Genomic DNA, 14,607 nt, shown 5'->3' on the forward strand with positions numbered 1-14,607 from the left:
GTACCTACGGTCAAATACTTCTCGATTTTCCCGTTCTCAAGACAGGGCTCGATAAAGCGCCAATCTGTGTCTCGCCCTCAATGACCGACACTGGAAAACTCTAGTGTGCTCTCAAGACACAATTTCGTGCCCTGCACTCCCATTCCAGGAACGTGATCACGTTGGAACGAATGCGACGAAATGTCACGTCCCTTTGCTTATTATGTCACATTCATTTGGATGCGAATCGGCCATACATTAGCTTTTTCACATCCAAACGAATGTGACATAACACTCAAAGGAACGTGACACTTTGTCACATTCGTTTTAACGTGATGTCACGTTCCTGGAATGAGTGTGCGTGTATGCTGCGTGTGTGTACTAAGTGCGCTCTTCAGTTGATCCAGGAAGCGTAAGAAGGGAATAATTCCACTTATCTCCAAATTAAGGTTTTATTCTTTTGTTGTGCCTGAAAATGATTTTCATCGTTGCACCAAATTACTTGACTCAATTCCTAGCACCTATGGAGAAAATCTTTAACATCTATAACATTGCATTGATTATTGTTCAATTTTAGATTTCCCTGCTAACAAATTTTTGCTCCTCAAAAATGGTCAAAATGGAATTGTCCCCTTCTTCTGCTTCCTGGATCAGTCGTCAGTGCAACCATACCCTTCCCTGGCAGGAAGTAGGCCCGGTGGTTCAAGTTCGGCATTGCGGCTAGTCTTCTTAGGTTAGGTTTCACTTTTTTGAACCCAGATTTTCACTCCACTTAAGCGAGTTAACTCATACGTCAACACTTAAGTTTCGCGTGACGGCAGACAGCAATTACTCACCCTTGCCACCTCAACAGCGTCGAAAACGCAAACAAAGTCGGGTTTTCCTAAAATCCCACTCAGTTTCGACACAGGTCCGTAGGTCTCACGCAAAATGTCGAAAATGCGTGACGTTTCTTGCTTATAAAACTCGCCTGAAAGTGGCGAAAAGCAGCATTACTCTGCCGCTCGTGAAAATTCTTACAGATTCAAAGCAGTCGAAGCTTGCACACCACATTACTATGTAGTTTTGAGTGCATAAGATTTGCATAAAATTGTGCATGCGTTTTAAACCGCAGGAAGCGTTGTTGCACACGAATTCGTGCATATCAAGCGCATGCTCAATTCCGTGCGAAAGGTGTGCAAAAAATAAACAACAACGTAGTCAATAAGTGTGCCAAAAACTTACCACCCGGCAGGAAACGCATGATGTTCCCGATGACAGGTCGAGGTCTGGGTCCGGGCATCTCACTGTACGGAAGTGCACTGTCCCACTCCAGGCCGGCTGGGGGGGCGTCTTGGCACAGGGCCGCATCCTGTCCGGTCGACAGCAACCGAACGGGGGCCTGTCGTGACCGACATACCAGGGGTTGGCAAACGGCTGAGGGAACGCGTGAAACCATGCTCGCCTCAACTGAAGACGTTTCGGACTTAGTCGAGATTAGAGATTGTGCAAGCTAGGCCGTTGTTGGGCACGGATCGAAGAGCATGAAATTTCACCTCCCTTTTACTCATTAGCCTTCCCGGATCTTCTAATTTAACCTTAAAGGGAGGTTCTGGTGAAAATCTTGCTATTTTCCAAATGGATTCCACTGTCACAATTTGTTCGGAATATAAAATCTTTCTTTGAGGAGACTAAAATTTGACTTTTGAAGGCACATGCCAGGCTCTGAACCCAGTCGAAGAGTCTTTTTGAGCCTATTTTGGCTGTATCTTAAAAAATCTTCTTGCGCATACTATTTTGTCGTAAAAGGTTGACCTTGACATTTTTCACTTCTTCGATTCATTTTGAAAAGATGCTGGCATGCATAGCTCAAAATTTCCATTACATCATTATTTGTAAGCTTTTTAAGCTGAAAAGTCCCTAAAATTTGTCTATTTTATACAATTTTGGTCAATTACAGTGAAATGCTTGGTTAGAAAGCTTGCGAATAAAAATGTAATTTACGTTTTGAGTTCTGCATGCCGGCATCTTTCAAAAATATATCGAAGAAGTGAAAAATGTCAAGGCCAACCTTTCACGACAAAATAGTATGCGCAAGAAGATTTTATAAGTTTTAACCTAAATAGGAGAAAAAGGCTCTGCGACTGGGCTCAGCGCACAGAATGTGCCTCCCCATAGAAAAATTTTAATAATTACTTGGTAAGACATCAAATTTTTAACAAATATTCACAGTGGGACCTATTTAGGAGAAAATAGCATTTTCACCAGAACATCCCTTTAAACGAGTGAGGAAATGTTTTCAAATAGATGGTGCAACCGACTGCGGTCTAGTGATCCCGAAGAAGTCCGTAACCACTGTATAGATGCGGGGAGCATGGCGTCACGAGCTCCCGAGGCCGTTGCTGTGACCTGGAAATACTCACAAACGCCAGGCGTGGATTGTAACTGACGCAGCATCGCGAAGCCTCACTGTCAAAATTTGTTGTCACTTTATGACAAAAACGTGGATGACATTTTCATCACTTTCAAATGATGACAATCTCATCACAAATTGATGACATTTTCATCAAAGTTTCTATACTTATTGCATGGGTCGTTTTGATGACATTGTTGTAAGGAAAATTAGCCTTGAAATTGTTATCAAGTGACGTCTCAAATTTTCACAGAGCTGTTACGACAGGACACGGTCTGGCGTACCCTGTAGCTCTTCTGGGACTGAATTGTTGGTGTCTACATTAAGACTTCGTCAGGAGTATCAAAGAAACGGAGTCAGTTACAATTGACTCGCCAAAAAGTATCGCCTTTGAGTTTGCAGTGGGGTCATATGTGCACACTACAGAGCTGTCTTGTAACCGCCACTAGAGTGTCTCACCTTCAATGTCTTAATAACCGGATAAACTGTCTGCGTCAACCGAAACATAATTTGTAGTTCACACTAACACACACACAGAGACAGAATTGCCGTTCCACTGTCGTGTTTGGAAGTCGAAGTCGTGGGTGCCTGTTGAAGGTGGAGCGTGAACTGACTCAATGTTGACATCAAGGATCCCGAAACGGACGAGGAGATAACACCGACTTTCCTGGGGGCAACAGCCCCGGTCTTGCCCTTTGCAGAGATCCTTTGGTGACTTTGCAAAGCACGGGGACGAGGCGGGAGCGGCGTGATAGCGGACAAGTCGCGGTCAGTAACCTTTGACTCTCTACGCCGGCAACCCAGGGCGTCCACTGGTAGAAAAAAAGTACGGGAAAAGTACGGAACGTGTCTGGTCAATTTTTCACCTGAGCCGTCCGTACCTTACCAACCACGGAAGTTCCGTGCATGTCCTATCGAAAAGATCTCGTCAGGCCGTACTCTAAAACAAGAATCGTACCCAAAACGCAGGCGAATTTTACTCATGAAGCTCCAAATCAATATAATTTGTGATTTAATTCACTTAAACTTGAAGATGAAAGAGCAAAGAAACCTATAGTGCATGTAGAAAAATGTTCCGCTTATTCTCGTACCGTTCCAAATGATCAAACTTGGCGAAATTCACTTTCGTTTCAGTTAAAATTCTTTGAGGGGAACGTCCAGATAAGATGTTTTGAATAGGACCCCTTTCGCTAGTGAATGAAGTCAAGTGTTACAAATGCGGTTCATTTTGGAGCGTTGGTGAGAAAGGAAATGAAACTGCTTCATGGCAGCAAAACTATAATTGGTCGATACGGCTATACGGTTAATGCCCGGCCGGTAGCGCCCCGGCACACCTAAGTAGACAGGGGTGACCACTCAAGTTCTTCAACTGGATAGCGGCAACGTATCTGCCCATTCAAAACTCAAACTGCGGAAACAAGTAGAAAGACAGGTGCCATAAATTGCACTGATTCGCCCTTCCACCGCCCTCACTGTAAAACCACACTTGGTGTGGACCGCACCGACTGATGCGGCCAAATGGGTGCCATTTTGACCGCATCAGTTGGTGCAGTCTAGACCACGTTAGGTGCGTTTGGTGTGGTCATTTGCATGGGCTGCCAAGAGAAGGTCTTTTCAGTAGGATCCCCCCAAGTTGGTTCTGCCTGGCGGACACAAAATCGTATCACCACTGGATTCGCTGATAATGGCATTATTCATGGGACAACAGAAGTCCCATGACACTTGGTGTGCAGTCCCATTTCAGTCACAACATTGTTTTGATCATTTGTTACAGGTTCGCCATCTATTGGTTGCTTCATCATTTGAGCTCCTCTTCTCGCTGACCTGAAACCTCTTTTCCTTGCGAGCTGGGATCCTCGGCGCTATGGAAGTTGCATCTAGCATCGGTGAGTCAGACCTTTCCTCTTTGATTCTTAATCGTGGATTAAAATAGTCTCCGTAAAAGCATATCGCTATGTAATGGCTAGAGCCTGAGGAAGAGTGGGGCGGTTCCTAACAGGGGCGATTCGTAACAAATGCGTTTATTAATTTAAGTGGAGGGAGCAGAGGAAAATCTAAGTATGGCCCCTCTTTCGCTTCAAGTAGAAGGTTCTTGAATAATCGAAGCGGATGTGGTCGGTGCTCAGGTACAGTTTTGGAAGGCGTCTGAAATATAGGGTACACCGAAAACAGGCAAATCTTAGATTTTGAGTTCTGGGAAGTTTCTGTTTGAGGCTCCCCAGGTATGAATCACCATCGGAGTACCGTTGGGGCCTTGAAGCGTGACGCCTTTACATTGTAACCACATGTCAACTTTGTCCAGTGATGTTTAGGGACGAACTTCTTGCGTAACAGGCGTTTGGGATGATTCTTAACACCCGTTTGAAAAAAGGAATTTAAGTAGTTTATGCAATTAAATGCTTGAATTATTTCTCGAATCATCTGCTGCCTTATTCCAATACATTTACACAGCACCAAATGGACAATTGCCCCCACCCCCACCCCACCCCTAGATAGCCGCCCGAAAGGTAGGCAAAAAGGACCACTTTGCCCCTGTAAGTAGGCAGAAAGTGCTACTTTGACCCCCCCCCCCTTGGGCCGACTCTGGATCCGCCACTGAGACGATATCTCAACTATCGTGATGTCAAGTTGTGAATCGGCCAAAAATTAGCTTGTTCACATTGAAACGAATGTGATACAATGCTCAAACGAACGTGACATTTTGCCGCGTTCGTTTCAACGTGATGTCACGTTCCTGGAATGAGAGTGTTTATAGTGATCAATATTGTGCATGGTTACAAAGGAAATTCTACGCATTATTGCTATGCTTAAAAAACTTCGTTGGCATAGGACAAAAAGTCAATAATGGAGAGAAAGAAGCCAATGCGAGTCTGAGAGTGCATTCAACAGTGTTCGGTTTGGTGCCGCAGGATCCACTCGCCGGCCGCGCTTGTCCCAGGACGTGGTCCTGGTGGTGTGCGAGTCCGACTCGGAGTGCGAGACGGCGCTGCGGTCGAAGCGGCGCCGCCGCGGTGCCGACCCCGACTTCAAACCGCCTCGCCGCGTCTCGACCAAGGCCACCGAGGTGGATGACGTGGACTCGGGGACTCCCGCACCTCCTGAACCTCCCAAGCCTCCGGCCCGAAAGCGCGGCCGACAGCCATCGGTCAGGCTCGACGAGGCCGCGGCCCCTGCCGACCGCTCGCCGGAGGAGGCGACGGTGGACGACTCGGCGCGAGAAGCACCCAAACCTGCGGAACGGCGCGGGTAAGTCTGAGGCGTGCCCTCTCACTGAAAGTCAACGAACCATCGCTTTGTTATGGAAAGGAAATCAATGCGTTATGTGTTAAGCCTGTGCATATCGCATTTGAAGTAAAATATGGGTTGTTCATTTGATCTCCTGTCCCGCTCTCAGTCTCGTATGACTTTTTATCTCTTGCCATAAGATTTATTGTGCAAACGTAATATTTTCTCTTTAGCTATGCACTTTTTTGTTCATTCTATAATGTATTTAGTCTATTAAACCTGACTTTTTAGGCACGAAGTAGCCTTATAGTATACCCAGGATTCAGCCGGCCCGAGATTCGATTTGTGTGGCCCTTTATGCATTTCGGATATTTTCTATACGATTTTAATGAGATTTTGCAGACTTGTAGAACTTTGAACGCTGATTCTGATGCTGAAATCTGGTTAAAAATTTGGTGGCCAATTTTGAGAAATTTGCTGTCAAAATCGCCGTTTCCATGGCAAAACTCGACTCGTCAAAGGAAAAAAAAGGGAGTGGGGGGAGCCGAGCCGAGCCGGACCAATAGCGGAGCTTCTTTTTGGGTCTGTACAGCTTACTCCAAAAGCTGAAATAGCACGTTCGAAATGAAAAATTTCTTTGACTGCAGGTAGACAAGATGCAACAATAGAATTGGTGTCGTTTCGAACGTGGCCATTTGGATCGGCCGGCCGGCCAGTGACTTTTTATGAGAGTGTCCCGCACCAATCCCGCACCGCTGCGTTGTTGTTTTTGTTGTTGTTTTGTTGAAAATTTTTGTTACTCTTCAAATCGGAGTGAATTGAGCCATTTAACTGCGTACCTGTGCACATGCATCTGTGAATTATCTTTCCTTAATGTAGTTTAAGAGTCGCTTTAAGACTTTTAGTCTCTTTTTGAATAAGCTGGTCATGTAGCTGCTCCTTTTAGCCAGGTTTGATGGTACTTCTGATTCAGTTAGCACCATGATCACTTCGCTCCACCTCGCGACTTTCAGTGCTCATGTTCCTCGAACAAGACTCACCCGCGTTTCGAGACCATCCCTCTCGAGTTTATAAAGTTTGTCAAGCCAACCGTCGTGGTGTTGCTACGTTGTGAGAGAGAACTATTACACAGAATTGAAGAAAACATGACTAGAGGACCGTAGCCTTTTGAAACAAGCCAAACAATTCAACGTCAGCAACAATGGAGGGGCGGTTTTAATGCGCGACTATACTCGTGTTTTCAGCTTCGCGATTTTCGCAAGGGCGCAGACGCCGGCAAAATTGTTGCCAACCCGCGAAAATTAACTTACTGCCTTCTTTCTGCTACCAAAATTTTCATAATGATGGAATTCAAAGATGTTCCTCTGTCAGATCACTGTGGAATACATTAGCATTGGAATTTTTTCGAATTTCCCGGCATTTTGATTTCTCTTTATTGCCAAGGTTAAATTTTGACGGGTGGCACATCGACCACATTGGTACCACTGCCGCCGTTCGTAGCCACCCTTGAGCCACCCCCTACCTTTTACATAACTTTTTTGCTTTCCCCACTCTCCTACCCAAATTGACTTCGTGACTCCTAGGATTTCTTGAAATCGTATTTTTGTCATTTGCAGTGCACTTTTCAATTTCTACATGGTCTATGGGCAATTTTATCTATGAAACGTACAAAATTGTGCATAGCCAAAGAGAAAATAGTGCATTTTTCGTTAGCTCAAGAAACGTTGTAAGCAAGATAGAAAAAAATCCATATAGGTCTGAGAGTGAGTTTCTCCCGCACTGACCCTACCCTACTCTCATTCAAACCTCACATCGTTGAAACGGTCCTGAGAAAATTTCACGTTCGTTTTAGTATTGTGTCACATGGTCTCATTTTGTTTGAATATGAATAAGCCAATTTATGGCCGATTCACGTCCAAATGAATGTGTATCACAATGCTATACTCAAAGGAACGTGACATCACTTGTGAAACCAGGGGGGCGGCAACGGCCTAGGAAGCGCGTGAAGCCATGCGCGAGTAAGGTGCAGGGGTTACTTATTTTGCTTCGATTGTAAGATCTAGGCCGTTGATTGCAAAACGCTTTGCACAGATCAAAAGAGCACAAAATTTGGGGTGCATTAGGCCTAGTAGACTGCCCGATACTTCCAATTCAACCGAACACAAGGGCGGAATCATTTACATCGACATGGAGCATTCGAGTTTTTTTTCTAAATTTTATGATTTCTCGCGTTTTTCGGTGTTTTCACTGCACCTTTAAATTAGGTAAGGGGGGAGTTTCGAGAAGAGCAATTAGCCTAATGCACCCTAAATTTCAAGCCCTTTCCATCGGTGCAAAGCGTTTTGAAAAACACAGTCTAGTTTTCATAATCTCGAACAAGTGCGCAACCTCTGCACTGACGGCGCGAGCCTCGCTTCACGCTCTCCCTAGGCCGTTGCCACCCCCTGTTTCAACGTGATGTCAGCGGGATGTTATTTTAATTATTATTTTTTGTGCAGCCCCGGCCGACCCCGCTCTGTCAAGCCCGACGGACGCGTGTCCTCGACGAACAGCTCTCCGGAGGGGAAGGCAGTGGATGCCGTCGTCGAGTCGGAGATGAGCGGTCCGCCGGAGGAGAGGGGAGTGGGCGACGTCGATCCGGAGGCACCGGAAGCTCCGGCCCCGAAACGCGGCCGACCGCGGTCCGTCAAGACCGACGAAGCCGTGGCGCCTGCAAACCGGTCGCCGGAGAAGGAGACAGGTCCTTTTCCAGAGGAGGCGGCAGTGGATGCCATCTTGTCGCCAGAGGAGGAGAGGGTGGGCGACTTGGATGCGGAGGCGGAGGCTCTACGATCTCCGGCCCTGCAACCCGGCCGGCACCAGACCGCCAAGGCCGACGAACCCGTGGCCTCTGCGAGCCGCCCAGCTGAGGAGGAGACACCTGAGGTGAGAACGGATCGTCGCATGTATTAAGGGGGCTGATGCATGTTAATAACACTTTGTAAATAAAGAAATTTTGATGTAGACGGATCAAGATTTTACAATTTCTGCGTTAAAACCCTTTTAGATAATTGAGTAAGCTTCATTTTGGCCTAAAGTAAAGTAATTTTGGTCATTTTTTTGGAAATTTAGTCGAAACATTTAAAATTTTGGTTCTCGTAAGATTTTGTTCGAATACTTGTTCAGATCTGTGGGGGAAAAATCAGGGAGACTCATCCCCAGTAGTGTCATAGAAATGACTAGAATAGGCTTTTTACTTACAATAGTTTTCAAGAAAAATAATGTCTCACTCAGACTCGTGCGGATCATTACATTACTAGTTGAGGTTTGGGTGCGTTCAACCAACTTATCACTTACTTTTTAATAAATCAATAACTTACTGACCTCTCTTGTAATCCTTTCAATGCACCCAAACGTTTATGGTTACACACTAAAGTCTCTTGTGGACCTTTAATTGCCTACGCTCTAAACATGGAGTGCCCAGAAACGGGGTGCCTTTGTCGCCCGCCCCACTTTTTAGGGTGCCAAATGTCGCCCAGTTTCTGGGCACCTTTGTCGCCTAGTCTCGGGGTGCACAAACCGGATCCTGCCTTCGCCCATGGCTCAGCAGCACCTAGTCGCCCAGGAACCAGACAGACACCTGTGCATGCTCTACCATGGGAGAGGGGAGAGGGCCGATTACTGTGTGATTTGTCCACCCCGAGACTGGGCGACAAAGGTGCCCAGAAACTGGGCGACGTTTGGCACCCTAAAAAGTGGGGCGGGCGACATAAAGGCGCCCAGTTTCTGGGCACTCCATATTTAGAGTGTAATTACGCTTTTTTTTTCATACGTAGTTACGCACGTTCCGCCCCCTTCCCCTTCTAAATGAGCTGCTTCTCTCTCAGCCGCAGTCTTTTTGGAGTGCGCTGCCACCAGCAGTCCTCTCCAGGACATTCTGCCTGCTGGGAAATGCGGACGTCATTTCTGCAGGGCAGACTTGCCGGAGCTGGCGGACTGCAGCCAAGCTGGTAAGTCTGAGTCTCGCCGCACGCCGAACACGGTTCCTCCGTTTTCCCAGGAAGCCTTTAGTAGAGACATAGAAGATTTCCAGGGAGTTCCTGGGAAAACCAGGAACCGTTTTTACCGAGCTCGAAAAATAAGAGTACGCGGGTTCTACTTCGGAGAAGAGCTGGAACGAAAGTTGAGAGGTAATCAGGAGTATCAAAGTATGCGAAATTCGTCAGGAGAAGCGTTTGCGTCGCCGTTCTGCCGCACATGCGCGGCTTTTGTTTATCTTGATGTCTTCTTAACTTTCATTCCAGTTCTCCTACTTAGGGCTCCATTGCAGCATGACCCTGAATGAGGCTTCATCTCTCTCTCTCTCTCTCTCTCTCTCTCTCTCTCTCTCTCTCTCTCTCTCTCTCTCTCCCTCTCCTCCCCTCTCCCTCTCCTCCCTCCCTCCCTCTCTGTCTCTCTCCTTTATCCCTTCTTTTCTCTCTCCTTTATCCCTTCTCTCTTTCTCTCTCTCCTTTATCCCTTCTTTCTCTCTCTCTCCATTCTCCCTTCTTTCTCTCTCTCTCTCTCCTCTCCCCCTCCCTCTCCTCTCTCCCTCCCTCTCCTCCCTCCCTCCCTCCCTCCTCTTCCTTCTCCCTTCTCTCTCTCTCTCTGTCTCTTCCTCCTCTCTCTCTCTCCCCCTCCCTCTCTCCCTCCCTCTCCCTCCCTCTCCCCTCTCCCTGCCAAGCGCTAACCGTGGAGTGTGTTCTGGGTGGCAGCCCTCCGTGTGGCGCCGGCGGCGGCTGGCGTACGACGTGGCCCCCTCGGCGAGCGGCCACTTGAAGCACTGGCTGGCGGACGCCAGGCAGTTCACTCGGACGGTCCGCTTCGCGCCCTGCCTGCAGCGGGTCTACTACCCGAAGACGCTGCCTCTCGCCGCCAGGAGGGCCATCAGGCAGTCTGCCTGTGAGGTGCGTACACGTCAAGGGGGCTGTTTAACAGATGGTGCATTTATTCCAAGAGAAAATAGAAATTTTTGTCCCATCGATGATGCAATTTTGAGCACTTCTGATGATGGTACAATTTTGGGTCAGCTAGGCGGTACATATCGTCGAGAGAAAATACCATTGGGCTTATTTCAACGAACTCTTTAAATTGCATAGCTCGTGGAATGAGAAAAGTCCCATGACATTTAGTGTGTATGGAGGAAATCAATCCACTGCATCGTTTGAAAATGGAGGGACGCACCCTTACGTTTCTCTGCCACATCTGGGACTCAAGCCGACCCATGTAAGACTCATAGATGTCAACTAGCTTTCACTGTCGAGTCCACATACCACCCCTTCGCAACCACAGGTACACGCTTAAGTAGAGTGTGCCTGGCATGTACACGCTAAAATACTCTAGATCAGTCCTATCTGAAAGCATGGGCCAGTTTAATGGCACTTGCCGTACATTCTTATTCAGTGTGTACATGCAATGCACACACTATTTTAGCGTGTGCCTAGCAAGTGTGCTGTAAATGAGCGTGGAGAGTGTGCTTGGAAGCATGCTCTAATAAGAGTGCACTATGTACACACTTCAGTTTGCAGAGCATCCACAAACGCGTCGCTGAACTATTTCCCATGCACAGGTGACCTCGGCCGAGTTGAACGGGCAGCGCAAGGGGACGCAGACCTTCATATCGTGCCAGAAGAATCTGGTGGACCTGGCGCTGGTCAACCCGAACGCCGAGTGCCTGAAGGCGGCTCTGAAGGCGCCACGCCTGGCCAGCCTGGCCGTGGCGTACGACCGTGCGACCTCGGAGTGCAAGTCCCAGGGCATCGGCACCGTGCCCAGCGGCACCACAGGCAATCTGCGCAAACTGACCTGCCACCCCGGGGTGAGTACACCGCAGTTCTAGGTGTTGGGAAACTAGACTCTAAAATGTTGTACAGTGAAGGTTCTCCATATTATGGTGAAAATGTTCCATATTGTGGTGGTGCAGCTTACTTCATAACATACCTCTGAGAATTCACTGTACCTTATAAATATTTTGACGAAGTTCGTTGGTATTATGGAGAAAATGTCCACCGTAATATGTTGGTACAGCCTTTCACCGTAAGACATTTACAGTGTTCTCTGCAAACTCAACAGTGTACTCAGTACACTCTCCTCAGCGTGTACTCGCGGGCAGGCGCGGGGATTCAGAAACGGCTCGAGGCGATGTCGCAAAAGTTGCCTACCTACGGGAGCAATGTGTGACTTTAAGCCTACCTTGCAGCCTTCAGGGCCGAATGCGTGCCTGCTCACATGAGTACACCAGTGATTCACCCCTCTAAGTAACCTGCAATGACAGCATGCACACTGCAAATCCAAGTGTCGGACAGGTCGACACTTTAGAGCGTAGAGTAGGTAGTTGTCTACGCTTGCAAGTGTCGACCAGTTGTGTCCGACGCTTTGAAGTGTCGACCACACACTGTCCGACACCTGCAAGTGTCGACCACAGAATGTCCGACGGCTGAAGTGTGGGGCCACAATAGGAAACTCAGTGCAATTTGCCGTAGGACAAACAGTGTCCTACACATGCAGGCGTCGGACACAGTGTGGCGAGGGGGAAATCACTCTTAAAAACTGTGACCCGACTCTTCCCTATTACGTTCTATTACGCTATTACAGAAGGCTTATTACGCTCGAAAATATCCAGATCTAGTCTAAAATCGGACCCTAAATAGGGAAAATCTTTAAAAATTTGGCTATTACGCTATTACTATTACGCGTAATACTAGGAATCGGTGACCCGACTATTACGCGAGTGATTTCCCCCTCGCAGTGTGGTCGACACTTTGAAGCGTCGGACACAACTGGTCGACACTTGCAAGCGTAGGACAAACTGGTCTACGCTTTAAAGTGTCGACCTGTCCTACACTTGGATTTGCAGTGCAGTCAGCATTGTCTAAGTCTATCGAATTCCGGTGCAGGTCGGCCTCCCCGCCGTGGAGGCGCTAGTGCTGGCCAACGCGGCCACCCTGGAGGAGGTCGGGGTGCACTGCCTCCCGGCGGACGCGCTCCTGCGCTGCGAGCGTCTCCGGCACCTGCTGGTGCGCGTGAGGCCCGGCCACGCGGCGGACGAGGCCAAGCTGCGCCGGCTGCTGCAGGAGAGGCAGCCTCTCGACTTCCTCGCCTTCATAGGGTGAGTATTGCCCAGGCCGTCACAGTCACACAGTGGCCCTGAAGACCGGTGGAGGCTGTCAAAACTCTAGCCGCGTTTTGAGCTCCGGAGTCGCCTCACAGGTCTCGAATCAAACGTGTGACCCCACCAGTGGCTACCTCGTTCGGGAAGAAATCTCGTTCGATTTTAGTCCCATTTAGCGATTAGAGCTTACAACGCGTCTACACTCTGAGACTCGTACTTATCTTTTGTTTAATTGCGTATTGAAGTTTGTGCACATTTTTATTTGTTTAGCTGTCTATAGGAGTACGGTGTTTACCTTACCTGGAAGTACAGCGATTTCCGTAGTTTGTTCAGTGTTGAAAATATCTTGCCTTAAATTAAATCCCAAAGAGTTGGAGAAAATTTTCAAAATCGTCTAAAAATTGACTTTGATGTCAAGAAAAGAGTGCCTCTTGACAAGTGCATTTTACAAAGCAAGGTGATCGCCGTACTTGTTGATACATACGGTAAACGCTGTACTTCTAGGTACGGTAAACACCGTACTTTCAAGCATGGAAAATCCTGTTAATAAATCAGCGGCGAAAACCGTTCATTTTTCTTCCAGTGTAGTTACGGGGTGCATTTCTGTCCGCAGCACCCGCGGCCACGCTCAAGCGCCCTGCGAAGCACTGCGCGCCTCCCTCGGCGACCGGGTCGGCACCGGGGCCGTGCTGTGTTGCTGCTGCGACGGCGTGTGCGCCCAGCAGCGACCCGTGTGCGCGAACAGGGTGGCGCCGGAGGACCAGGACGACGCGGAGTTGGACGTCAGGGCCAACGTGTTTCGGCTGTCGGGCCACTGCCAGTGTGTCACCTGCCGCTCGGCGACGGGGGACCATGAGGACGACGACGACGACTCTGGGGAAGAGACCGAAGGCTGACAGGCAGCGATCGGCCGCCGCAGTCAACGATTTTGTGTTTGCGTTTACCTCTGTATTAGTTTTGTATTATCGTATTTTTTGTTTTAACTTTCGTATTTCTTGTATGAACTTCTGTACTTAATTTAGTTCTTACCTTTGTATCTACTTTTGTACTTACCTGTGTTTTTACTGTTGAATTTACTTTGGTTCATTCCTAGAAGTCTTCGCAAGGTGCAAGGAAATTGAAAACAGTACTATTTTTTTGTTTCAAATAAAATGTGAACCCAGTCTGGTAAATTAGTACACTTCTGAACTCTTTGAGTCGTCGTAAGGTGCAGAAATTTGTGACCGTTTAGTTTTATGTTTTTAAATAAAAGACGACGACTACTAAGTCCGGTAAATGAGTAATTTCGTTCCTCCAGATGGCGTCTCCCTCACCCCTATTAAATGCAATCTAGTGCCTTATTATTTAGGTTAATTTTTCATCTAAAAGGCATACGAGACTTCTTCGCACTGGGAGATAAGATGAAGTTTGTGGGTGTTTATCAAGGGGGGAACAGCTCACATTTATTGTACAAAATTTAACCACATTCCACATTCAGGTGGCAAAATCGCCTGTAAGTAGGCAACATGAATGGCAAGTACGCCAGATATCTTGCACATTCACACAATCAGTGTACGCAATTTCTTTTACAGTGGGTCGCCCCTCACTTTAAATTTTGATGCTACTCTCCTCTCTACTGATCCGAAATAAGGTGTACGGCCAGCCCTAGGACAGGCATGCACAAGATAAAGTGGGACAAACGGTGTCCCACGCTTGTAAGTGTAGGACAAATCCGTGTCCCACACTTGCAAGCGTAGCTTGGGGCAAACCATGTCCCACGTTATCTAGTGCATGCCTGTCCCACACTTAAATTAGCAATGCGGATAGTCCTGGCAAAAAAAAAAATACAGAATTTTCCGTACCTTTATGCCACAGTGGAGCATTTCTCAGTAGGAAATTGGGA

General features: G+C 47.7%; 2 protein-coding genes across 17 annotated transcripts in view; one reads left to right on the forward strand and one right to left on the reverse strand.

The window, feature by feature from the left end:
- LOC117642620 (cytochrome P450 CYP12A2-like) overlaps positions 1-2,979 on the reverse strand; it is an 18,541-nt gene extending 15,562 nt beyond the window's left edge. The window contains exons 1-3 of one of the 4 annotated variants that reach the window (XM_034380965.1): positions 2,831-2,968; positions 1,204-1,360; positions 816-949 (exon numbers count right to left, since the gene is read on the reverse strand). In XM_034380965.1, the coding sequence (XP_034236856.1) occupies positions 816-949; positions 1,204-1,360; positions 2,831-2,878 (339 nt within the window). In that variant the 5' untranslated portion in view covers positions 2,879-2,968. Of the gene's footprint in view, positions 1-815; positions 950-1,203; positions 1,361-2,655; positions 2,785-2,830 lie in introns of those variants that run through there. The other 3 variants (XM_034380966.1, XM_034380967.1, XM_034380968.1) reach the window with 3 other exon arrangements.
- On the forward strand, positions 2,355-14,001 carry LOC117642619. Of its 13 annotated transcripts, none has more exons than XM_034380958.1 (9): positions 2,355-2,399; positions 4,146-4,257; positions 5,281-5,617; positions 8,095-8,521; positions 9,463-9,585; positions 10,330-10,521; positions 11,184-11,432; positions 12,511-12,722; positions 13,339-14,001. In XM_034380958.1, exons 2-9 carry the CDS (start codon positions 4,236-4,238, stop codon positions 13,619-13,621), a joined length of 1,845 nt encoding a protein of 614 aa, XP_034236849.1. In that variant the 5' UTR covers positions 2,355-2,399; positions 4,146-4,235; the 3' UTR covers positions 13,622-14,001. The 13 variants fall into 13 exon arrangements, with proteins under 13 accessions (XP_034236849.1, XP_034236854.1, XP_034236851.1 ...); XM_034380963.1 differs by lacking the exon at positions 2,355-2,399 and adding an exon at positions 2,554-2,570; XM_034380960.1 differs by lacking the exon at positions 2,355-2,399 and adding an exon at positions 2,677-2,752.
- Positions 14,002-14,607: the final 606 nt, after the last annotated feature.

Source organism: Thrips palmi, unplaced genomic scaffold (assembly GCF_012932325.1).
Source record: "Thrips palmi isolate BJ-2018 unplaced genomic scaffold, TpBJ-2018v1 HiC_scaffold_16, whole genome shotgun sequence".
Classification (NCBI taxonomy): Eukaryota; Metazoa; Arthropoda; class Insecta; order Thysanoptera; family Thripidae; genus Thrips; species Thrips palmi.

Coding starts and splice junctions, on each gene's coding strand:
- LOC117642619 (XM_034380958.1), top strand. CDS start 4,236: ATGGAAGTTGCATCTAGCATCG. Junction 8,522..9,462: donor CTGAGGAGGAGACACCTGAG/GTGAGAACGGAT, acceptor CTTCTCTCTCAG/CCGCAGTCTTTTTGGAGTGC. Junction 10,522..11,183: donor TCAGGCAGTCTGCCTGTGAG/GTGCGTACACGT, acceptor TCCCATGCACAG/GTGACCTCGGCCGAGTTGAA.